The sequence below is a fragment of the Macaca fascicularis genome, chromosome 17, assembly GCF_037993035.2.
Source record: "Macaca fascicularis isolate 582-1 chromosome 17, T2T-MFA8v1.1".
NCBI lineage: Eukaryota > Metazoa > Chordata > Mammalia > Primates > Cercopithecidae > Macaca > Macaca fascicularis.
In genome coordinates this window covers 92,069,833-92,095,521 of record NC_088391.1, presented here as the reverse complement: position 1 = coordinate 92,095,521, position 25,689 = coordinate 92,069,833, and the positions used below count along the sequence as shown (strand labels likewise).

Here is a 25,689-nt window from a genome sequence, read left to right as displayed (position 1 = left end):
CAAACAGCTACACTGCTAAATAGAAATAACAAGTAAGATGAAATCCTGATGTAAGGCAATATGCAACAGTTCCTGTTTTGTTGGGATGAATATATTGTATGAGTACAATTTACATGAACTATTCATTCTGGAACAGCCTGTACAGGTCCTAAGACAGATTGGCATAAGAAAGAACAACCACAGTCTTTCTGTAACAAAGACAAATTGCATGTTTTTCCATAATCGCCTAACAAAAGCTTATAAGCAGCTTCAGTAAGGTTTTACTCAGTTTTTCTCTCCATTTATTATAGAAAGCAACTGCCTCTAAATTACTGAAATAAATGCAGTAAACATTCACTGTCCATCTTTAACCAGCTCTGTGTCTTTATTCTTTCTGATTTCCCACTAAAATAATAATAAACGGGCCTCATATGCTTTGCAGTTGTACAAATGGGGATAGTTTTTATTTCTAAGTAATATATTACCCTCTATAACACAAAGAACTTAAATGTTAGTATTTATTTGATATAGGTTTTCTTAATTTGCATTGTCTAAATGTTAATTACTTACTCTATTGAATTTTCACTTATAAAATATGTCCGAAAGAGTCACTGCACAATAGAAGCAAGAAATGCTGTAAAACACATAATGACAAGTTAACTTTCCCTTCCCCTTACCACCAAAATGACTAGTCATGCAGTTAGTTGTATTAAAGGAATTACCAAGAAGTTTGAAGAAACAACTTCCTCCTTAATTTTTTAAATTATTTGTCAGATGCCGTTAGAGTGTATGACATTTTTAATAGAGTCAAGGTTTATTTTAATCTTTAAAACTATTAGTTCAATTAATATTGCTGAAATCTTTAATTTTTGTTGTTTTGTCTTTCACGTATTTTTAATTTTGTCATGAAATATTTGACGTGCAAAAAGATATGAAGAATAATAAAACATACTCCTCCGTGGCCATACTTAAGCACCAAGTTGGCAATAGACCTGAAGTCCTTGGGTGCCCCTTCCTGATCACTATCCTCTCACTCTTTCATAGAGAATCACTTTTCTGAATTTGATGTGTGTTTTGTTAATTTCTTTATGCTTTTAATGCATATATGGACATCAACTGAAAATCACGTATCTTTTGCATAATTTAAACTTGCCTTATACGGTCTCATTCTGTACTATTTCTCCTGCTAATGGCTTTTATTGCTCAATATTATGTTTATGAGAGTTACCTAATTGAGTACATGGAGCTGTATTTTATTTATTGTCATTACTGTATAAAAAGCAACTATATATTATATTACATATATGATACATTCTTTATATAGACACAACACAATTTATTTTTTCATTTTCCTGTGCAGGAGGCAAATTCTAAGCTGTCCTCCATGATGTCTCCCCTCTAATGTCCATATCCTGCATCATCCCCTGCCCTTCGATACTGGTAGGATTTGCGAATATGATGGGCTGTCATTCCTGTGAATAGGTTGCTAAGCATTTAATGTTGAGTAATTCATAAATGGTTATTGTCATGGGTGGGCCTGACCTAATCAGAGGTACTGGACTTTTCTTGGAGAGATTCAAAGCAAGAAAGGGTCTTCTGTTGGTTTGCATTAGGAGATATACCTAATGTAAATGATGAGTTAATGGGTGTGGCACACCAACGTGGCGCATGTATACAAATGTAGCAAACCTGCATATTGTGCACATGTACCCTAGAACTTAAAGTATCATAATAAATAAATAAATATATATATATATATATATATAAATAAAAAGAAGTAAGCCTCCACGTTGCAAAGTGCTATGTGGCCAAGACCCTGGCAACAGCCATCAAGAAAGCAGGACTCTCAGTCCTGCAACCCTAAGGAACAACCCTCTGATAATAACCCAAATGAAGTTAGAAGAAGACCACAAGCTCCAGATGAGACCAAAGCCCAGCTAGCATCTTGATTTCCACCTTTTGAGACTCTGAGCTGAGAGCAGGGTTATATTACACCATGCCGGCATTCTGACCTCCAAAAACTGTGAAATAACAAATGAGTGTTAAGCTGCTACGTTTGTGGTAATTTGTTACACATCAATAGAAAACTAATGCATCCGGGTGTTGGATGTTTGTTTCTAAATTTTGCAAATCCAAACAGTACTGCTCTGAACATTTTTACACGTTGATTTGTGCACATGTGATATAATTCTTTTTGGGGTATGTAGCTGGGAATAGAGCTGCTGGGTCTTAGAATGAACATATCCTCAATTCTCATAGGTATTGATAAACTTGCATTCCAAAGTACTTTTACCAATTTATCCTGAACTATCAGCAGTATAAGAGTATTCTCTACTTCACCACTCAGGAACACTTGGTCTGGTCAGGCTTTGTTTTGCTTGAAACATTGAGCTCTTCATTTAGCCTGAATTGATTTTTGTGGCTGCTGTGAGAGAGGGAACAATTTTATTTTCTTTCCATTTGGATAAACAATTGCCACAGTACTATTTATTGACCAATCTATTCATGCCTCATAGTTCTGCATCATATGCCAGCTGTGTCATAACATGGTTCCATATGCGAGTGCCCAAGTCAAGAAGCACAGGCTCCCTTGTCATCCCCTTTTGTCATTGTTAACTATATAGCTTTGCTCAAGTATCTCAGCAGTCTCCTCCTTTCAAGGGTTCATAAGGACTTTGCACCTTATGTCTGACACATTAAAAACCAAAGTCTAGCAGAGATCAGAAATTCTCAATTGACTTTTCTTGATTCAAGCTGCTTTTGGTCCCTGGAGTTTTAGATTATTTTTTTAGACTATTAACCTTTAAAATGATACTTTTGTATTTTATCCAGAATTTCCTGGGGTTTTTTTTATTTTTTTTTCCATACAGGATGAGAAACTGAGGTTCACTAATAAATTTTTGAGAAGAAGAAAAAAAAAGTACCCCATTGGACTCTCAGATGGATAGACTTTTTTTGTTTTAATTATACTTAAAGTTCTAGGGTACATGTGCACAACGTGCAGGTTTGTTACATATGTATACCTGTGCCATGTTGGTGTGCTGCACCTATTAACTCATCATGTACATTAGGTATAACTCCTAATGCTATCCCTCCCACCCCAAAACAGGCCCTGGTGTGTGATGTTCCCCACCCTGTGTCCAAGTGTTCTCATTGTTCAATTCCCACCTATGAGTGAGAACATGCATTGTTTGGTTTTCTGTCCTTGCGATAGTTTGCTCAGAAGGATGGTTTCCAGCTTCATCCACGTCCCTACAAAGGACATGAACTCATCCTTTTTATGGCTGCATAGTATTCCATGGTGTATATGTGCCATATTTTCTTAATCCAGTCTATCATTGATGGACATTTGGGTTGGTTTCAAGTCTTTACTATAGTGAATAGTGCTGCAACAAACATACGTGTGCATGTGTCTTTATAGCAGCATGATTTATAATCCTTTGGGTATATATCCAGTAATGGGATGGCTGGGTCAAATGGTATTTCTAGTTCTAGATCCTTGAGGAATCACCACACTGTCTTCCACAATGGTTGAACTAGTTTACAGTCCCACCAACGGTGTAAAAGTGTTCCTATTTCTCCACATCCTCTCCAGCACCTGTTGTTTCCTGACTTTTTAATGATTCCCATTCTAACTGGTGTGAGATGGTATCTCATTGTGGTTTTGATTTGCATTTCTCTGATGGCTAGTGATGATGAGCATTTTTTCATGTGTCTGTTGGTTTCATAAATGTCTTCTTTTGGGAAGTGTCTGTTCATATCCTTTGCCCACTTTTTGATGGGGTTTTTGTTTGTTTTTCTTGTAAATTTGTTTAAGTTCTTTGTAGATTCTGGATATTAGCCCTTTGTCAGATGGGTAGATTGTAAAAATTTTCTCCCATTCTGTAGGTTGCCTGTTCACTCTGCTGGTAGTTTCTTTTGCTGTGCAGAAGCTCTTTAGTTTAATTAGATCCCATTTGTCAATTATGGCTTTTGTTGCCGTTGCTTTTGGTGTTTCAGACACGAAGTCCTTGCCCATGCCTGTGTCCTGAATGGTATTGCCTAGGTTTTCTTCTAGGGCTTTTATGGTTTTAGGTCTAACATTTAAGTCTTTAATCCATCTTGAATTAATTTTTGTATAAGGTGTAACGAAGGGATCCAGTTTCAGCTTTCTACATATAGCTAGCCAATTTTCCCAGCACCGTTTATTAAATAGGCAATCCTTTCCCCATTTCTTGTTTCTCTCAGGTTTGTCAAAGATCAGATGGTTGGCCAGGCGTGGTGGCTCATGCCTGTAATCCCAGCACTTTGGGAGGCCAAGGCGGGCGGATTACAAGGTCAGGAGATCGAGACCATGATGAAACCCCGTCTCTACTAAAAATACAAAAAATTAGCCGGGCGCGGTGGCGGGCACCTGTAGTCCCAGCTACTCGGGAGGCTGAGGCAGGAGAATGGCGTGAACCCAGGAGGCAGAGCTTGCGGTGAGCCGAGATTGCGCCACTGCACTCCAGCCTGGGGGACAGAGTGAGACTCCGTCTCAAAAAAAAAAAAAAAAAAAAAAAAAATCAGATGGTTGTAGATGTGTGGTATTATTTCTGAGGGCTCTGTTCTGTTCCATTGGTCTATATCTCTGTTTTGGTACCAGTACCAAGCTGTTTTGGTTACTGTAGCCTTGTAGTATAGTTTGAAGTCAGGTAGCATGATGTCTCCAGCTTTGTTCTTTTGGCTTAGGATTGTCTTGGCGATGCAGGCTCTTTTTTGGTTCCTATGAACTTTAAAGTAGTTTTTTCCAATTCTGTAAGAATTGGTAGCTTGATGGTGATGGCATTGAATCTATAAATTACCTTGGGCAGCATGGCCATTTTCACAATATTGATTCTTCCTATCGGATGGATAGACTTTTTAAAATAAGCACCATCTAGGGCAGGCCGTCCCAGTGTTTGCCTTTACCATCCGCAGCCTCACAGTCTTTTGCCTTTGTTTGCATTGAGGATATTGTGTCCTCTTTGAATATCATAGCCTCAGCTTTATCCTCCCCCAGTCTTCCACACCGTTGAAAATCATCTTTCACAAAATCTTTCGTACCTATTTATGATGAAGATAAATAAAGCATGGGGTTGATTTTTCATTCATAATTCTATCAACATTCTTTATGCAATGGAGCTAGGAAGTATACAGACATGAAAAAAATGTAGTCACTGCCCTCTTTAACTATAGCATTGTCAAGAACCCAAGGAAGAACTGAAACAACGTATCCCATAGTAGAACACATAAGAAAGATCTCAAGTAAGCCAAAGGTGACATATGCTACAATAGGTGTACTCAGTTCTAAAGTAATAGCAAAGACGCTTGGGAGAGTATTTTAAAATTCTGGGAATTTACTCTGTGCTTAGTGCTTCCAAATATCAGTTCATTTAATAAGAGGAAAATATTGCTTCCAGAGAAGGAGGTCTGCAGAGCTTTATAAAGATTTGTCTTTAGGGGTGAATATAATTTCAACAGATAGGGATTTGGGTCATGGCATTAGATGAAGGCATTCCTTATAAGAAAAACCAAATGAGTAAATTAGAAACATGGAGAATCACAGGCATGGAGGGGACATATGACCAAAGGATGGCAGTAGCAATGGGAAACCAGACATGGAGGGTCTTCAGTGGTTGGAATTGGGACACAAGGGAGCCTTTGAAGATTTTTACTCTTTTTTTTCTTGGAGAATAGCAGAAGAGCTATTTTGAGGAAAGTTATACTGGAAGAAATGTTATTTCTCTGAGGAGGTATTTTCATTGAATGAAATTCGTTTTTATTGATAAAAGACAAGAATTTATGATCAGTTGATAAATTTCAGGCATCTTTGGAGGTATTGTTTTTTTTTTTTCTGAGGCTATTACTGTGTCAAATCTTTTACAGTCTCGTAAAACTGAGTCTCGTCTGAAGCTTTAGGCCAAATTGTTATCCATGTGTGAGCGTGACTCTGCAATAGAAACTAACAATTCATCTAATTTTAAAGTAATCCCGAGATATATATATATATATATAGTTTTTGTAATTGTCTCCCCCCCACCCCGAAAAAAAGCTGTAGCATTAACTTTCTTTATTTCCTTTATAACATTAGGGTTTTTTCCTTGCTCCTGTTTGAATTTATTTTTGTGGTGACTCATCAGTGGCATAATGATGAAATGATAAAATAATATCCTGTGTACTTCCTTTTAGAGGATGAATCACATAAAGTTGACCATCTTTTCCTGCTGTTGTATATTAATATCACTGGTCCACTGAACTGCAATGATCAGAATTATGACTTTCCTTGAATAAAGCATCCTGTTTCTACCCCTAACCCTAGAAGTGTACTCTTTCAAGGAGAACCTATTTTTGCACCTCATCTTATTTTGATAGTTTTCCACCAATCATCTTACTTGCAATTTCCCAACTATTTAATTGTCATTTTACAATAATATTACTTTAATAATTTTATTAATATTATTTTAATAATCAGACTGTTCCATTGTTCAAACTTTAAAAATAAGTGAAAGTCATTAATGAAAAGTATTGTCTCATTCCATTAGAATGAGCTTCTACAGGTATGTTTTCAGTGATGAAAACATGACTGTGTTATTAAATATTTTGTTGAGTCTTGCCTACAAAAAGAGGGCAGTTCATACATTTGTTTGTGTTTGTACACCTTCTAGCTCCACTGCATAAAGAACGTTGATGGAATTTTGAACAACAAAACAGGCACATGATTTATGTAGTCTTGCCTACAAAAAATACAACCTTTAATGAGACTCTATTGTCGGTCCCTCATGGCTACACACAATTTCCTATCAATAAAACAGGAAAATACGTAACTTAGAGGATTGGTAGGAGGGTTAAAGGAAGTAATCGATGCAAAGTAGTTAGCGCTGAGCTTGCCATGTAAACAGGCACTTAACAAGTAGTAGCAGTTGTTCTTCTTAAATGCATGGAAAGCCCATGTCTTAGCATGGCATGCTGAATTCCTAGCAGCACTCATGTAGCCCAATATTCAAGGGTAAATGACTGGAGAATTAGCTCAACATCCAAGAGTAAATGACTGGAGAATTAATGGAATGGTGGGCACTCAGTTTTCTGTGTTGTATACAAAGTTTAAAACTTTAAAAATAGTCCCCAATTCCAGTTTAGAAGATTATTTTTAATCAGTCTTTTACAACTTTCCAAAAAAAATGCAAAAGGTAAAAAAATCATATTACAGAAAAATAACACAAACTGACAAGTTATTTCCAGAAGCTGAAATAGCTTATCATTAACTATTACATATATGGAATGAAACAGAGACCATTCAACCAATGATATGTGTATTCATTCTTTCTCTTGGGTGTACACCTCTTGGACGTAACACCCAGAGTCTTAGCATGCCAGAAGACTAAAATGCCTATCTCTGCAGAGGACTGTCTCTAACAGGTTTTCTAGGAATCAATGTTGAAATGTTAATTTCCAGGAAGCATTATGAGATAAAGCATAATGTGTGAACATGTGTGAGCATGCATCTGGCTGAGCACATGTGTGTGCAGGTGGGGGTGGGGAAGGAGAGAGGGACCCCCTGAGCAAATGGAAGCTAATGGGCTGCATCCTATAATCTTATATTGTGCAATACAAAAGACAAAGCAGAGCAGCTGGGACCAGATACAGAAAGAACCTTGGTAGCTAGTTTAGATGGAGTTCTGCAGTATTGCTGCTGTGGTTTTTGCTGTTGCTTCTTTGCGGTGTCATTTTAGTTTTCAGAATTCCAGAGAAAAAGGCAACAGGCAAAATATAAAAATCCTGCCTCAATCTGACAGAAATATACTTGATAAATTCCTGTGAGAACTCTACAAAGTTAGCAATAAAGTATGCATATTAATATAAACCACCAAAAAGTGAATTCTGTTAGCAGTCTAGACAAATGTCACATTCCCTGTCTCTTGGGATAAACCAAGTCATTTCAAGTTGAGTAAAAAGAAGCAAAGCCAGTGGGATTATGCAAAGGTACAGCAAATGAAAGGAAAGACAACACTCTCTTGAAGAGTGAGGAGGAACTTTCCTGTATTGTTTACTAAACAAAGATTATCTTCATCTTAGAGTTGCTGCCAATTCAACAATAAGTAAAAAGAAATGTTTATTGTATTTGGCCTTGTTCTAACAGAATATAATGTGTCCAGCACTAATTATATCCAGGTCAAATAAATTTAATCAAAATTTAAAGTAATTAATCTAAAAATATACAAATTCAGATGGAAACAAAAAATGGCACTCCAAACCTAAAAAGCTCATCATGAGGACATTCATGTTTCCCAGAGTCCCGGCACAAGTGTGACTAATTTTTCTAGCAAATATACACTTTGATAGACAAACATGTTTATACAAGTTCTACAATGATTATGAGGTACAAACTCGTTCCTAGGGAAGCATAATTCTTCCTGATCAAGTCCAGAAAGACATTTTGCTGGATGTTATTAATAGTGATGGTTACGCTATGTGACTGCTTTTTTATGTGTGAGACCTTACGACAAGAGCCTTGCAGAAAAATAGATGGATGTATATACACAGAGAGAGAGGTGCACACACACACACATAGATATCCACATGTATCTAATATCATTCTCAAAACGACTTCATTAAGGAAAATTATGGATGTTATAAAAAAGAAGCAGTGAGGACCAGCACCAGAAATTGATGAGAACCAACAAGAAAACATATGAAGCTACAATAATTAGAAGAGTATGACTTACGGTCCACAGACGGATGATGAATGGGCAAACACATAGGTGTTAGCCCATTCTTGCATTGCTATAAAGAAATACCTGAGACTGAGCAGTTTCTAAAGCAAAGAGGTTTAATTGACTCACCATTCTGCAGGCTGTACAGGAAGCGTAGCACCAGCATCTGCTCCTTGTGAGGCCTCAGCAAGCTTCCAGTCATGGCAGAAGGTAAAAGGGGAGCAAGCAGTTTCACATGGTGAGAACAGAAACAAAAGAGAGAGGAGGAGGTGCCAACTCTTTCAAACAACCAGATCTCCCGTGAATTTAGAGCTTAGAGCAAGACGTCACTTGTTATCATAGACAGCACCAAGCCATTTGTGAGAGATCTGCCCCGTGACCTAAACATCTCCCACCAGGCCCCACCTCCAACACTGGAGATCACATTTCAACATGGGATTTGGAAAGGACACACATACAAACCATGTCACCATATATTCACTCAAACAATATTAACAAAGTATCACAATGAATGATTAAAAGACTCGTTAAACAAGTTAAGTTGGGAATACTAACGCCCTCTCCTATTATGTATCAAAACATTTTCTTGATTAATTAGAGCAAGGATATTTAAAGAATGAAAATGTAGAGAACAAAAAGAAATAAAATCTTAATATTGGATAGTCAAAGACCACCTAAACCTAAAAGAATAAAAGCAGTTACAAAGAAGAATGAATTTGAACTTTTAAACAAGCCAAAAATAACCACCAAAAATATTTTTTAAACAAAGGAAAATGTGAACTACAACTTTAACTTACCATTTCAGTAAGAAAATGTCAAATGGGCAAGATTTATTTGCTATATTTGGTTTTTGTTATCGACAATGCACCCTGCCGGCAAGGAAGCAGAGACACTGTGATGTGCACACAGGCATGCGACGGTGAAAATTTGTGTAACTTTTCTGAGAATTGGTTTCTTATTATATAAAATGACACTAACAAGCATCTTATCCCTTGACCTCGTAATTGCATTTATAGAAATCTCTCCTAAGTAACCTGAGATGCCTACAAAGATTGATCTTCAAAAAATGTTTTTGTTGCATTATTTAATGTTTTGAAAATTTTGAAATAATTTTTCTGTCCAACCATAGTAGAATGACTCAGTAAATTTTGATATATAGTGGTTTATCATACAGTTATCAAAACTATATTTTTATAGACTAATTAGTGATGTAAGTCATGAGGGAGAGAAATGGTGATGATAAAATATTTTTTAAAATTACACGAAACTATATTGGCAGCTGAAATCAATTTTGATTCAAGTACATTTATATGCCTGGAAACAAACTGATAGAATGTTTAAATTATAAAACAATATACATACATTTTTGTTATGTATATGTGTGTGTGTGTATATATATATAAACTGTTTGGATTATTTTATTCTTCATATATTTTGGTATTTTCAGATATTTTACTATGAAAATCTTCAAAAGTAGAAACAGGTTGATTGATAAATAGTTATAAAACCTTAATTTATAGTTAAACATCAATGAGAAAAAAACATTTTTTAAATGGCAAGTGCATGTCTAAAAGAAAGAAAATACACACACACACACGGACATGCTAGTTATATTTACAATAAAACTAATTTAGGTTTTTGACTTGTAAAATGTTTTATTAAAGTCAAATAATTTCAATTAAGTGTTTATTCATCAACAGCTATCAAGTTTATTTTTAAGGTATTAAAGTACTAAATAAGCAGTGTTAGAAGTGTGGCTTTGAAATTTATATCTGCAAAAGACCACATCATTTTTGCTAAAGCTCTTTATTTGTGAACTTAGCGATGACGTATGAGAAATCAAAGTTGATTACACAGGTTACTTTTTCACATAAGAGAAAGATACGGGGAGGAAGGACGGCAGGAATTGGGTGAGATTTTACAAAATCTCACATTTAAGACTTCTAAAAATTAAGTATTGGGCATGAGGAACGAGCAGAGAAAATAATAGTCACGTATCCACATTTGTAAAGAGAGGAACAATAGCCAGGCAAACTCCATGTCTGAAGTGTTGTTTATTTTAATATGCAAAACATAAGCATTTCTCTGACCAAAGCTGCTTTCTATTTAAAGCTAAATAGAAAAATCTTATTCTTGAGCATAGTTATACAAATGAATAAGAGAACATAGTGAAATTTCCTATGTAGATTCTGTGCTGTTATAGTTATGGAAGTATTTTTAATTAATCCTCCATTTAACAATAGGGCATACATCCGTGTTTTTTGGAGCACTGTTTTGTATATATTAGTAAATTATCATTGTAATGAAATGAAAATATCAACTTCATGTACAATTTTGTAGCACATATTTGCCAGTGAAATGCATAACTTACATTACAAAAATTTAATGTGGCTGACATTAGCAAAATCTCTTATTAAGAAATAGGTCATAAGTACTCCAAGAAACTTGACAGTCTGTTCCATGAAGAGCATTAATTCAAAAGTCCCCCATTTGCATAAATCTCCAGGTCTCATTTTCACAGCTGTTTGTTGTCAGCTAGACCGTTGCAGTTCAAAATTATTTTAACATAACCAGTGGGAAGTATACCTTTCAACTAAAAATACCATGCTCTGCAAGAAAGATTGTCAGGAGTAAAATATAAGTTCATTCGGTCGATCTTGATATTTTTCCTTAAAATAAATATTTCTAATGCAGGAACTTTAAGTCCCAAATTACTGAAATAATTTTATTAAAATATATTTTGTAATTTTATATTTTCATAAAAATAAAACGATTATGTGATCATATGTAAAAATGTTCATCAGTAGCGCTTATTTTAGCAAAGAGTGAAAAATACTGAGGATATCTATTTTTCATTAATCAGCCAAGCATTGTATGGAGTGCAAGATAGGTACCCAGGACTATGCTAGAAAAAAGAGGATTAAAATTTTTAGATATTGCTGAGAATATGCATGTATATTGTTGTTCATTTTAATAATGGAAAGCAATCAGTAATTATTAGATCTTAAATGTCTTTTACCTGTAACACCCAAAAGGACAGCAGGAAATCAAAGTCAAGAGATCTCAGACTGGATACTAAGCAACACTATTTGCTACCTGTAAGCTGGAGTTCATGATTTAAACCCTGTGTACTTCAGCTCTCCACCTGCAGTAGGGGCCATTATACCTACAGTAATCACTTCAAAGGGTCATTGGTAAGATTATATTAAATAATGGACAACTACTGTGGAACTGCAAAGCACCATACAAATGCTAGTCCTGGTTCAGTGCCTGTTCTCACGTCATTTCATCTTGGCTGCAGTGAAATCCTAGTACAAATTCATGATCTTGTCCAGTTGTCATTTATGGTATAATACATAAAAGTTAACCCAAGCATAACCAAGGAAAGAGACAATTGGACATACTTACGTATATTTTCATAACTAGCAAAAAGATTCGCTGGTTTTTGCCAATGTGCTTCTGTTATTTTTTTTTCTTTTACTCTTGAAATTATATTTAAGTGTAGACTCTACTTAAGTAAAGTAATTTGCTGCTGGAATGGGCATAATGTTCTGATGTCTGCTTTGCTTCTAATTATGTTCAAGCTCATTTTGACATTTAAGGCCAATGACATTAGTCTAGATTCAGTGAGACTTTTCCTTAGTCATCTAAAATTTGAACAATAAACAGTTTTTTTCTCCTCTCTCTTTATTCATTTAAGTGGAATGCTTGGCAACAAGCATATTTTGGGAATTGTAAAAGCAAAATAAATAATGTGGGTTCATTTTGAAACAAGAACAACTTGGTCTTTCTTGCCAACATAAAAGGCAGTCACAGAATTAATTGAAACCACCAGTTTCAACTTTATTTCCTCCGAAATCACAAGGAATAAGGAATTATTTTATAGATATATTGATATTTTAAATGCCTCAGTTCTATTAACACAAAGGTAATTGACTTCAACAGATCTCTAACTTCAAAAGAGTTCATACATAGAGAGAGATATATAAAAATAGGTACAAAAACTTTATCATTTAAAAGTCACTCATAATTAAACTCCCCAGAGCAGGACCCTACACCAAAATTCAGTTAGTGTTCCATTGTGTTTTAACATCCCATCAAGTGATGACTTAAGACATAGAGCAAAGCACTTAATTTACTTGCCTCCTTATCTTCAGTAAATTTGCCAACTCGGCAAGTTTTACTGTTGATTCAATAGAAGACCCTGATGAGTTGACAGCACCAAAAGGCAATTCATAGCACCTATTAATAACAAGTCACTGTAGCCTCTTTGTTTAACTTTTATAGGTAAGATCTGGCTTGGAAAAATAGACTGGAAAGTATATTATTAAAAAAAACAAAATTTTCCAATTGACTACCATTATCAATTAATAGATCATAGAATAGTAGACCTTTATAGCTGGAAGATATGTATTGTGTACTTCAAAGATGAAAAGAAATAATGTCTTTGAAAACACTGTCAAACTTTCAAAATTATGTATCTAAAAGAAATTTCTTTAAAAAATAGTTTATCATGTATAATTTTTGAACTTTATAAAAATGGAATCACACCATATATGACAAAACATTTTAAGTCATAAATAATACATAGGAATTCTGGGCCAGGCACAGTGGCTCATGCCTGTAATCCCAGCACTTTGGGAAGCTGAGGCGGGTGGATTACCTGAGGTCAGGAGTTCAAGACCAGCCTGACCAACATGGCAAAACCCTGTCTCTACTAAAAAATACAAAAATCATCCAGTTGTGGTGGTAGGCACCTATAATCCCAGCTACTCAAGAGACTGAGGCAGGAGAATCATTTGAACCTGGAAGGTGGAGATTGCAGTGAGCCGAGATCGTGCCATTGCACTCCAGCCTGGGTGACAAGAGTGAAACTCTGTCTCAAAAAAAAAAAAAAAAAAAAAGAATACATAGGAATTCTGGAATTCAACCAGTGGGATAGAAGTTGCTTTTCCTTGTTACAATATTTTTAAGGCAGATTTCAAAATTATTATTTAAACTATTCTTTATATAATGCTTTATTATTTTTAAAGTATTCACATATATGTTATTTTGATTTTCAAAACAATTTTCGGGTGACATTGGGATTGCATATTTGAGGAAGACTGGTCTCAGGACGGCTGCGTGTTTTACCCAAAGCCATTAAGTAAGTCGGTGACTTAGACTCAGACCCTGTGAAAGCAGAGGCTGGGTACTTGGTTCTTGGCCTCACTGATCTGCCGGCTTACAGAGCATCCTGGTCTGCATATTCAGCGATTCAATCTCTATCTTAAACGTGGTCCCTCAGCCATTCCTTCTAGAAAGGTGATCTCTTTAGAGAGAGCAGTGATGGAGGTGGCTGAAGTTATACCAGGGGGAGAAGCTTTGAAAAGCTCCTGACTGATAGGCACATGTACCAATGGGAGCAGAAGCTTTGCTGGCAATGTCGAAGTCACTTTGGAGGCTGTGTGAGAAGGGAACCCATTTCCCTGGGATATAGCGCTCTCCAACAGGGCAGCTGGATGGCTAGGTGCAGCCATGGAGCATCGGATTCACCTAGGAATTGATATTTTTCCTGAGGGTTTCACAAAAAACAAACAAACAAAAACAGAGAGATGGAATTTGAAGAACTGGGAAGAGTGTGATTGAATTGGAGGGATTTGAAATAAAGAAATAGCTATGGTCAATGGCTTTAACAAACAGTACTATATTTATACTGCAAATTCCAAATCCACAGTATTTGTATTTACGTACCATTTAGTTTAGCCACAGTAAGTTGTGGCTCTTGGAGCTTTTATTTACCGTGGGATTTTAAATACATTTCATGTCGTTTTCATTGGTTTTCCTTAACCTCTAATTCTCCATAAGATCTTCATCCTGTCAGTTATGACTTTGCCAATCAATATACTTTTTAGAAATGTAACCCCAACATTAGATATGTCCAACATTTACCGTATATCAATATTATCCTAAAAATTGCTGAAGTTTTGAATAGATGAATAAGTTTTAAATCAAAGGAATTATAAAACAAAATATTAACAGATTATGAGGTCAGTGGGTTTTTCTGAAGATGAAACTATTCTAATTATTGCTGTTTGGGGAAAAAAGAAACAAGGAGACTGAGTAGGTGAATCATTAAGGCAATTAAAAGCAGAAGAGATGTCGCTTTTACACTCAGTGAGTACCATCGAGGCAAGTCTTCTATTTGAGGGCTGTCTTATAGGAAGACATAACAGGGACTCTTTCACTAAAAAGGTTGAGCTACTATATAAATTTTCAAGTGGATTTTATTTTGAAAACAACTTTTTTTGTAGAGAAAGAGTTCTTGAAACCAGTTAAAGGTTTAAAAAGTAGATACAAGTTATGTTGTAAAATCAAAGTTATATGTGGATGGTACCAGTTGTATTCCCCACCACATTTTAACATTTTTAGTGTATATATTTTTAAATGAAAAAATGTACATTTTACATGTATTTTAGTACAAACATTTAAAAAAGTATCAAGCCAAAAGTAATTTATCAAAGCATATGTTTACACAAAAGCTTGTATACAAATGTTCATAACAGCATTATTCTTAATAACCAAAAGGTGGAAACAACCCAAATATCAACTGATAAATAGATAAAATGTGGTATATCCAGTAATAAAATATTATTTGGCAACAAGAGGGAATGAAGTTCTAATGCATACTACAACATGGATGAACCCTGGCCACATATTGCCTGATTCCATTTATAGAAAATATCCAGGCCGGGCGCGGTGGCTCACGCCTGTAATCCCAGCACTTTGGGAGGCCGAGGTGGGCGGATCACGAGGTCAGGAGATCGAGACCATCCTGGCTAACATGGTGAAACCCCGTCTCTGCTAAAAATACAAAAAATTAGCCAGGTGTGGTGGTGGGCGCCTGTAGTCCCAGCTATTCGGGAGGCTGTGACAGGAGAATGGCGTGAACCCAGGAGGCGGAGCTTGCAGTGAGCTGGGATGGTGCCACTGCACTCCAGCCTGGGCGATGAGCAAGACTCCATCTCAAAAAAAAAAAAAAAAAAAAAAAAAAAAAAGAAAATATCCAGAGTATAAAAAGCCATAGAGACAGAAAGTAGATGATTGATTTCCAAAGGCTGAGAGAGGTAGGAATGGGGAATGACTGCTAACAAGTGTGTAGCTTTTTTGGGGGGATAAAGAGAATGTTCTCAAATTAGATAGTGGTAATGGCTGGACAACCCTATGAATAAACTAAAACCCACTTAATTGTACACTTTAAAAGGTGAACTTTATGGTATGCAAATTGTATCTCCAAAACCTACTTCTTTTAAAAGTAATATATATATATATACACCCCTTCCCTAGTTCCTTAGTCCTTTCCATTCCAGTCCTGAGAGCTACAGGTTTATTGTATACACTTTCAAGCATTTATATGCACACAAAATCATATCTTTGTGCTTGGGATATAGCATATAGCTATATCTATATTGGCATATAAATATAGCAAAGGTATAGTACTATATATTCTACTTACTCTATTTTGACCAGAACCTAAGATGTTTAACCATTCTACTTTTTCTGAATATTTGACTATGTTTTAACTTAAATTGATATCCACACATACTAAAATACCAAAATATGCATTGAGTCATCAAATTTCAAAGGTCATCCATGATATTTTTAAGGGCTTAAAACTCCTTTGCAAGATCTTTCAGCCTGTTTATTTCAGCATAGGAAAATACCCTTGCTTTGCCTTCACCTAACTCTAAGGAAGTCTATTAGAGATATTTAGGGTCAGAAATGAGTCCTCGGGGCTTGAGAGAGAAAAGGATCTTCTGCTATTGATGATCTGGCTCTGCCATGGCCCTGTGGCATGGGTCCTCAGTGGCTCTGTGGGAAGCCTGGTGGAGGCAATGTGGCCTAGCCCACCTATGTTGATGTTTAAGGGATGCTAGGAACAAAAGAGAAGCTATAGAGGCTTTTGCTTATCCTCCTTTCTTCCCTCTTTGGTGGTCTTATTTTTATCCAATGCTCTTAATCTCAACTTATAACCAGAAATTACAGCACCAAAATGTGAGGGCACTTAGGGGAAAACTGTTTTCTGTTTTAGTAGTAATATCAAGGAAGATCGGGGACAAATGCAGAACTGGAAGCAAGGACTAAGGTTGGATTTAGCAGGATCTCCTGAAAGATTGGATGTAGGATGTGAGGAAATGAGATGAACCAAAGATGTCTTCAGGGTCATTGGCCTGAATAACTTGAAGAATGGATTTGCCATTTTCTTGGCTAGGAGGGAGTGCAGAAAGAACAGGTTTGAAAGTGGGGCAAGAGGAGTTTAATATGAGACATCACATACTTGAGATTCCTGTTATCTAACATCCGTCCAAGTAAAAATGTAGAGTTGATTCTGGAGGTGGGACTGGAAATACAACTGCAGAAGTCATTAGTACATACATGGGATTTAAAGGCATTATAATGGATGAGATCAAGCAGGTAGAGAGTACTGAGATAGAAGAAAAGATCTGAGGTCAAGCCCTGAAGCTCTGCAACGTTTAGACGTTAGGAAATTGAGGAGAAACCAGCAAAGGAACATGCAAAGGGCTGGCATTGGATTTTGTGGCTCTGTAGTGTACCGCTTTTCTCTGTGTTTTCACCTGGAGCATCCCTGTGACATTTCTCTTCCTCACACTCTCCTGTTGTGCTTTCACCCTCTACTCTCTGGTTCTCACCCTGTTCTCATATATCCAAGGAAGATGATACAGTCTAATTAGAAAGAAGAACTGAACTCAGCTTACGGTTTTCAAAATCTTTCTTCTCCATTAGGTGAAAATCATTGCAGTCTGTTTATTCAATACGTTTTCTTTTCCACTTAAATTCTGTTCGTGCAGAGACTGATTCCTGGGAACATCAATGTGCTGGCAACTTTGACTTTGTAATTTCCCTTTTGTTACCCCACTCAACTGCGTGGCTGATCTCCATTCATTTGTTCACTTCCAGAGTCTACTGTTGGCAATCTGATTTTTCTTCATAGTTTTCCATTTAAATTCACTGGAGATGCTTTTGATTTACTTAATTCTTTCCTGGAAGGGTAGAGTTGCTTGGTCCTGATCACCTCATAGCAAACTGGACCATTCTTAAGTAAACTACTCATCCCTGGTGCAGTTATCAGCAGGGAGGCATCTGCAGTATTAACAGTGATTAACCTGTATAGTGATGTTTAATATGTGATGATGTTACTAGCAGCAAACAAAATAGCACTTGTAAACACAGTTGTTTACCCCTACTTATGTGTATAGGTTTGGACTTGAGGGGTAAAATAGAAAAATAGGGCAAAATTACCCACTTCTCTGCCCCTAAAACCTAAGGAAATGAATAAAATGGCCTGAGAAAATTACACCAGCATAACCGCAGTAAGGAAGAGCTACAATTTCATGCCGTTTTCTCTGAAAAGCAGCTAGGAGGAAAGAAAAGAGAAAGATGAAGGAGGAGGAGAAGAGAATGAGAGAGAGCCCAGAACACTCTAGGTTCATCCCTTAAGACTGTCTTCTAGAAGAAGAAGTTAAGAAGAATAAAAGTTGGAGAAGCACTAAATCGTATACTCAAATCCTCCAATCTGTGAAGTTTCTGGCCAAGGGCCTATGCAGAGCCCTGGAAAGTGGTAAGAACCACTTCTGGGTAGAAGCCACTTATTCCAGAGGCACTAGAGCTCACCATTTTTATTTTTTTCAGCTGAGAAGGCTTGAGAGTGAAGGCAAAATGTCATACCTTCTGAAAATGAATCATCTCTCATTCTGCTACAAAAATGTAGCATAATGAAAATATGAAGAGATGAAAGCAGAAGGTTCAAGAGTACAGGAGGCTCAGGATGAAGAGGGGTGTCGAAAGCCCCAGGAGCTGTCCTATTCGCCCATACAGAGAACCAAAACCAATAGGAGGACACTTACTTCTCCCTCACCTGGAGTCAGTGGAGTGGGAATGATGGCTGGAAAGAGGCCAGTGAGTTTGGGGAAGTGAACGCTTAGGACTGATTAGTTCTGGCTGCAATAAAGATTGCCTGAACCTACCTGAATTGAAGAAATATCTGAAGTCTGATATTTCAAGCATAATTGTCCATACACAGCCTCAGCTAATACTTCTCTCCCTATACCCCTCTCCTCATTACTGAGACAGTAAAACACAGAGAAGAAAACCTGGTTGATAAATTGAAAAAGGACACTAATGAGTAGGATGAGATATTTGGAATAATTCTCTGCGACTGTATTAGAAAGAACAAAAGATCTAGATAAAAGTGTTAAAAAGTGGAAATTATGGCAACTGTGGAACCAGTCTAGAAAAAAATTAGTTCAAATTAGAACAGGTAGTGAGAGGACCTCAAGAACACTATCTATGAGAGTAAGAATCAAATGGTTTCTGGGCAATTGATGGTTTAAAGAAGAACATATGTAGAATAGTAAGAAGGGTTTATTCTGAATGAAAAGTGTAATGTGTGAGAATATGGAAGCTACTTGAGGTAGAAGAAAGAAAGAATATATTTATTTTCCCAATAGGACATGTGAGAAACAGAAAATCTCAGCAAAAACAAAACCAAACCAAAAATTGCATTAACAATGGCTCAAATAGCGTGAGTTAAATTGGCCCAGATTCTGAGCAATTAATGGAAAGTAAGAAAGGTTCTATTTAACCTTGACCATTTACTGTCTAATACCTTACATGTCATTATATCAGAGTCTTGGAGGGGAAAGTATAATTTTAGAACATTACCTCGACCAACAGTGAGCAATGTTTTCATAGGAAACATTGACTATCAACATGTTGATTGTCAACTTGCTGAGAAGCACAGATGACCCAATTACGATAGAAAAAAACAAATGTAAATATTGTCTGGCCAGGCGGAGTGGCTCACACCTGTAATCCCAGCACTTTGGGAGGCCGAGGTGGGCGGATCATGAGGTCAGAAGATCGAGACCATCCTGGCTAACATGGTGAAACCCCGTCTCTACTAAAAATACAAAAATTTAGCCGGGTGTGGTGGTGGGCGCCTCTAGTCCCAGCTACTCGGGAGGCTGAGGCAGGAGAATGGCAGGAACCCGGGAGGCGGAGCTTGCAGTGAGCGGAGATTGTGCCACTGCACTCCAGCCTGGGCGACAGAGCGAGACTCCGTCTCAAAAAATATCTATATCTATATCTATATCTATCTATCTATCTATATCTATCTATCTATCTATATATATATATAGTGAAACTTGAGGATGTAAATGTATACACGACACAAGATGGAAAATGAAAGCAGAGAGAAAAGGTGACCTGACAGGTGGCAGTGGTAATAACTTCATCTCACACTGGAAGGGGTCAAGTCTTTCTAGTTTGATGGAAAAAGAAATAGAGATTTACATACAAATTTAGAATTGGTTAAGGGAAGTGGGGAGAGGTGTTGTGGCTGAATGAAATCTTCACATATCATAGCAGAAGTCTATATCTGAAGTGGATAAATCAAGAAATCCTAACTAGGGATAGGCGTAACACCATCAGAAGTGAAAACAAAAAATTCCTGTCTCATTACTTATACCAAAATAAATTTCAGACTTAAACTGATTTAAACAGCCACTTCAGGTTCAACATGTTTAAAATAATAAAACAAGGAAAGTGTAAAACTACTGCATAAAACCACGGGTAAATTTCTGTCTAATCATGCAGTGAGAGAAGTCTTTTTAAGCAAAATAAAAACACTTAAAAGGAATGACAAATTAGACCACACTGAAATGTAAAACTGATCTTTGCAAAAATGTAAGAAATGTATAGGGGAAAATGCATTGAACATACATGGCAGATAAAAGATGAGTTTTCTTAATTTGTAAAGAGTTGGTGGAAACCAGTAAAGAAAATAAAATGATCAGGGCAGAAAAATGGAATAACATGCTAATAGGTAGTTCAGAGAAGCACCTTCCTCTCTGCCTTCTTTCCACTGAAACTCTACTCCTCTGCATTATACTGAGGTCAGTTGCTCTCATTTTCCCAAAACTTTTCTTGATTCACCCAAGAGGACTAAATTGGCTCTTCTCTGTTGCCCCTCAGTAGTTTTACCATGTTTTGCTTACACACCATAGTTAATATTCTTCCCTTTCTTTTTATTTTCTTTTTTGTTTTGAGATGGGGTCTTGCTCTGTTGCCCAGGCTGGAGTGCAGTGGCACAATCTCAGTTCACTGAAACCTCCGCCTCCCAGATTCAAGCAATTCTTCTGCCTCAGCCTCCCGACTAGCTGGGATTACAGGTGCCCATCACCACACCTAACTAATTTTTGTATTTTTAGTAGAGACGGGATTTCACCATGTTGGCCAGCTGGTCTGGAACTCCTGACCTCAAGTGATCTGCCCACCTTGGCCTCCCAAAGTGCTGGGATTATAGGCATGAGCCACCATACCCGGCCAATATTCTTCCTTTTAGAGAATTGATCCTGTTCATCTTTTTCTTCCCCTCTCAATTATACAGTTCTTAAGGGAAGAAACCATGTCTTACTCCACTCAATCCTCAATGCATCAGACCTTTAGGAGCCACTAATAATCCTTGTTTGAATAAATAAAGAGCACAGACCCTACAGACAATGTAAGTCAGTAAGTGCACTTGAGTCACTATCTCAAGCACGCTATCATTTGAATTTAAATTTCTGGATAAAAATCTCAACAAAACTGTTAAGGCACCCTTCAAGCAGGACACAAGTTAATTTTCAGCCTCTAATAGAAGTATTCGTTGGCACTACCTTTCATTGGTTTATTCATTTCAGCAGCTAGAAACACACAGATCCCACTGTCACAAAAAGCTTTGTTCGCAAATATAATTTAGTGCATCTCACAATATGAGCTTTCAGGTGGTTGAGCTGTGTGGAAATTAGATTTTTTTTCTCCTGAGACTCTGAAATGAAAAGAGGATAACCCCAGCGTTCTTGCCCACATTGCTTATCTCACGACAACAGATTACAATCCCATAGCTCCACGTTCCCGAGCATCTACTGACCACATGATAGCTGTGTTGATCGAATGTAATGCAGCAGATGAAAAAAACATCAGCTGGTTCATGCCCAAGACAGCTGAAAGGTGCACCTACGTTTTAAGTCTCCAGATACCAAAATAAATCTGTTGGGCTTCATCATGAGCTGTTCTACTGCTTTTGGGGAAAGAAAGCCATGTCCAGTGAAATTTCTTTTATACTGGCAGGCATTTTGGCTCTTCACCTATTGCTGTTGAATCTTTAGGATATGTACATGTTTTCACACTGACACCTTCATTTAAAAAAAATACAGCAATCTCATATTTTTAAGGAAATCATCTTTGGAATTTGTGTTCCTCACCTTTGGATACAATAAATATTCAAGAGAAAAAAAAAATACAGGAAAAAAATAATTGCCCTCAGTGATAACTTCTGAAATAAGGATAAGTGATGTGTTGAAAAATTCTCAAAAGCAATTTTAGAAGGAATCCTTTTTGCAGAGAGTGGCCGTCTCTTTGGCACCATGGCAAGAAAAATAGTATATTGCCCTTGGTGGTGCTGGGGTCAAGAATCAATAACAACATACTTCATACTTTCATGAACAAAACACTTTGTAAGATAATGAGATTACAGAAAAATCAACTCAAGGTAAAGATAATTACTTTGCACACAAAGGGTAAGTGGAAGAACTTATCTTCTAGTTCGTGGTTCATTTAACAATTAATTGCTCCTTTTTCAAATAGGTCCACTGTGTTCTGGGCCTTGAACAGTGTACTTCTAAGGAAGTTTATTACCCTTACTGAAGGAAATTGCACTCAGGTCACTTCTCAGCCTTTTGGCTAAGATCAAGTGTGACAATTATACTCAGATTACTATGTAACTATGCCTGCATAGATCCTGGGTAGACTTCACTGAATGCAGGATGCACTTTTTGGAAAAGTACTCACTTTGGAGTCCTAATGCCTGGTGCTACTTCAATCCATGCCAGAAACTAATAGAGTGACTTTGGGATAATCACTTGGCATCTGTGAGCATCATTTTCCTTATCTTCAAAAAAAAAAAAAAAGGAATCAGATTAGATCATCTTTACCAGATTAGGTCTATCTTTAGGTCCTCTAGTCTAGTGTAACTGGGTTTCTGTCTTGGTCTCAGTCCATCTTTGCATTATCCTGGACTTTATTTATTGGAATCCCAATATCCGAGAATTCAATTTATGTCTTTATTGTACTTAAGCCTATAAAGATGTTTCTAAAGAGTCATTAGACTCCAATGGGCAGCTTGTTCCAGATATCATCATAGTCTCATTAAAAAGTATTTATTGACTACTAACGTGTATAGGATACATGAGTTGGAGATTCATGGATACACATATATTTAATTAGAAAAATATGTAAGAATGAAACTAGTCAAAGATCTTGGCAGAAAGACTATGAGACTTTTAGCTTGGCTGGCTTTTGTTGGAATGCTCTATTTTTTTTTTCTTTTTTTTTTTTTTTTTTTGGGGGGTCTTGGTTTCTTCAGTGATCTTGCCCCTGTGCCTTGAAACTTTTTTAAAATCATGAAAAATGTGTTTCTCTTTAAGCTGTTCAATGTGGCAATATCACTTAGAAATATTTATTTTTTAAAGAGTCACGTGTTTTTAATATGATAGCTAAAATAATATGATAGATGGGTACTATAAAAATAAAATTAAGGTTATTGCTCTTTTATATGCTTTAGACAAATGTAATTCAGTATAAAAATAAGTTTCTCTTAGGAGCAGGAACAAAAAAAAGTAATCTGTTGAAAATGTTAGATAGCTTGCTGAAAGGAAAAAAATTAATGGCAAAAATCAAAGATCTTGAATTTGTTTCTAATTTGCTCAACAGTATTTACTGCCAACAAAACTAATTTTAATTCAGGGTAATTGTTTTCTTATTCTACATCGAATAGTTAAATATCACATTTTTAAGATCTTTAGTCTCATATCTTTCCTATGTGTTGAATCAAGACTGTTCTTGCCCTGATCAATCAGATAAAAATCAATAATATTGAGATCAAAGTCTTCAAACATCACATGCTAATTTGAAGTTGTATGCAAGCCTAAAGCTAGTGTGTTAATACCTTTGTTCTTTTCCTCTTAGGCATTTATGTCCATGTTCCAGATCCTCACCCAGGAAGGATGGGTGGACGTAATGGACCAAACTCTAAATGCTGTGGGACATATGTGGGCACCTGTAGTTGCCATCTATTTCATTCTCTATCACCTTTTTGCCACTCTGGTGAGTTTAGCATTTCTTTTCAATTATATCTTGGATTTTATAATGGGATGAGCATCAACAGATATTTGACCTATCGGGTCAATTTCAAAATGGGAGCCAAAGGACTAATGCAGACTAGTCTGGTTGGATGAGATCCCTCCTTCCATTCTAAGTTTCTACACATCAAAGAACTGCTTGATTTGTTAAGTTAGAAATTTTCTCCATCAGGTACCAGTGTTTGCAAGAGGGAAAACAAGATAGAACAAAATGAAAATCTCACATTTACATACCAATTTAAGTATCCCCAAGCATTCACACCTAGATGATCTCAGGATCAAACTGGAATTCCATTATTATTTTTTTTTCTCATGTAGAGACACTGTCTTCAATTTCACTGCATCCTCTTCACAGCTGTAATTAAACTGAAGACACAAGCTGTAGACCTCAGGGGTGCAGTCAGTTAATTAGAAATCAGCACAGTGTTTTTGTGCTATGTGCGACTGGAAAAAACACATGGAAAAAAATAAAACACATCGCTGCAAATATTGTAAAAGCACAGGAAAGTGGAATACCAAAGTCCAGTAAGAACCGACTTCTGTCACACAAGCAGATTTTTCTCTTCAATGTACTTCCATTAAAAACAAAGAAAAAATGTTATGAAATGCAGCCTATGGCTTACGAAGGAATGTAATACCAAATGCACATCTCTATGTAATAAATTTGTTCATATTTAAGAAGCAAACCTAAGTTGTAATATTACATTAGAAGTTCCAAGTTGAGGGCTCAAATGTTTCCCTTTATCAGGAACACAAGAAATAAAAACAACTACTACTATTGTTTTTGGCAATATGTCTTACAGTTACAAAATATCTTACCGCATTATTGCTAATCTTTGGAACACCCAATTGGATAGTATTCCCAGTTAACAGATGATAAAACTGAGGCTCGGAAGAGTTTAGTGATTTATCCAATGTCACATAGAAAGTAAATAAGACCAGAGTGTTCCCAGGTCTGTCTGATCTAGATTTGACCCTTAGTCTTGCAGCTACTTCTTACTGCTTCCCTGGATAATGAAGTTTAAAGTTGTCTGAAAAATGTCATTGTCAAGTCAAACTGCTGCCAAAGAATCACTCCCATAAAACAAAGTATATATAATCTCTAAGGTCAGTTTTAATTCTAAATATCCATGAATGAAATAAGTCCTTGATAAACAAGATATAACTTAGAAGTTGTGTTTGCTATAAACAGACAGAGGCTTTCCAAACTAAGATATGTCCACTGCAAAGTTTATGAGAATGCATTGTTACGTGATGTGAAGTCACGGACTCAAACAGTAGAACTACGTAGACATAGTTTTGGCCTTTTTTTTTTTTTTTTTTTTTTTTTTTTTTTTTTTTTTGAGACGGAGTCTGGCTCTGTCACCCAGGCTGGAGTGCAGTGGCCGGATCTCAGCTCACTGCAAGCTCCGCCTCCCAGGTTTACGCCATTCTCCTGCCTCAGCCTCCCGAGTAGCTGGGACTACAGGCGCCCGCCACCTCGCCCGGCTAGTTTTTTGTATTTTTTAGTAGAGACCGGGTTTCACGGTGTTCGCCAGGATGGTCTCGATCTCCTGACCTCGTGATCCGCCCGTCTCGGCCTCCCAAAGTGCTGGGATTACAGGCTTGAGCCACCGCGCCCAGCCAGTTTTGGCCTTTTTATACATGGAGCTGACTTTTAAAACATTCACAAAAGACAGGAACATTGTGCAGCAGGAATGGAAGCCTGGCTTGCAGAGCCGAATCTGGCTGTGCTGGTGTTTGCACAACACTTAGCCCTG

The 25,689-nt window shown here is 36.7% G+C and overlaps 1 protein-coding gene across 2 annotated transcripts in view; it reads left to right on the top strand.

Moving 5' to 3' along the window:
• Positions 1-25,689, top strand: part of NALCN (sodium leak channel, non-selective) — a 349,771-nt gene that overhangs the window by 185,296 nt on the left and 138,786 nt on the right. For both annotated transcript variants that reach the window (XM_065533451.2, XM_015439488.4), the window contains exon 14: positions 23,757-23,894. In XM_065533451.2, coding sequence (XP_065389523.1) covers positions 23,757-23,894 — 138 coding nt within the window. The remainder of the gene's footprint in view (positions 1-23,756; positions 23,895-25,689) is intronic.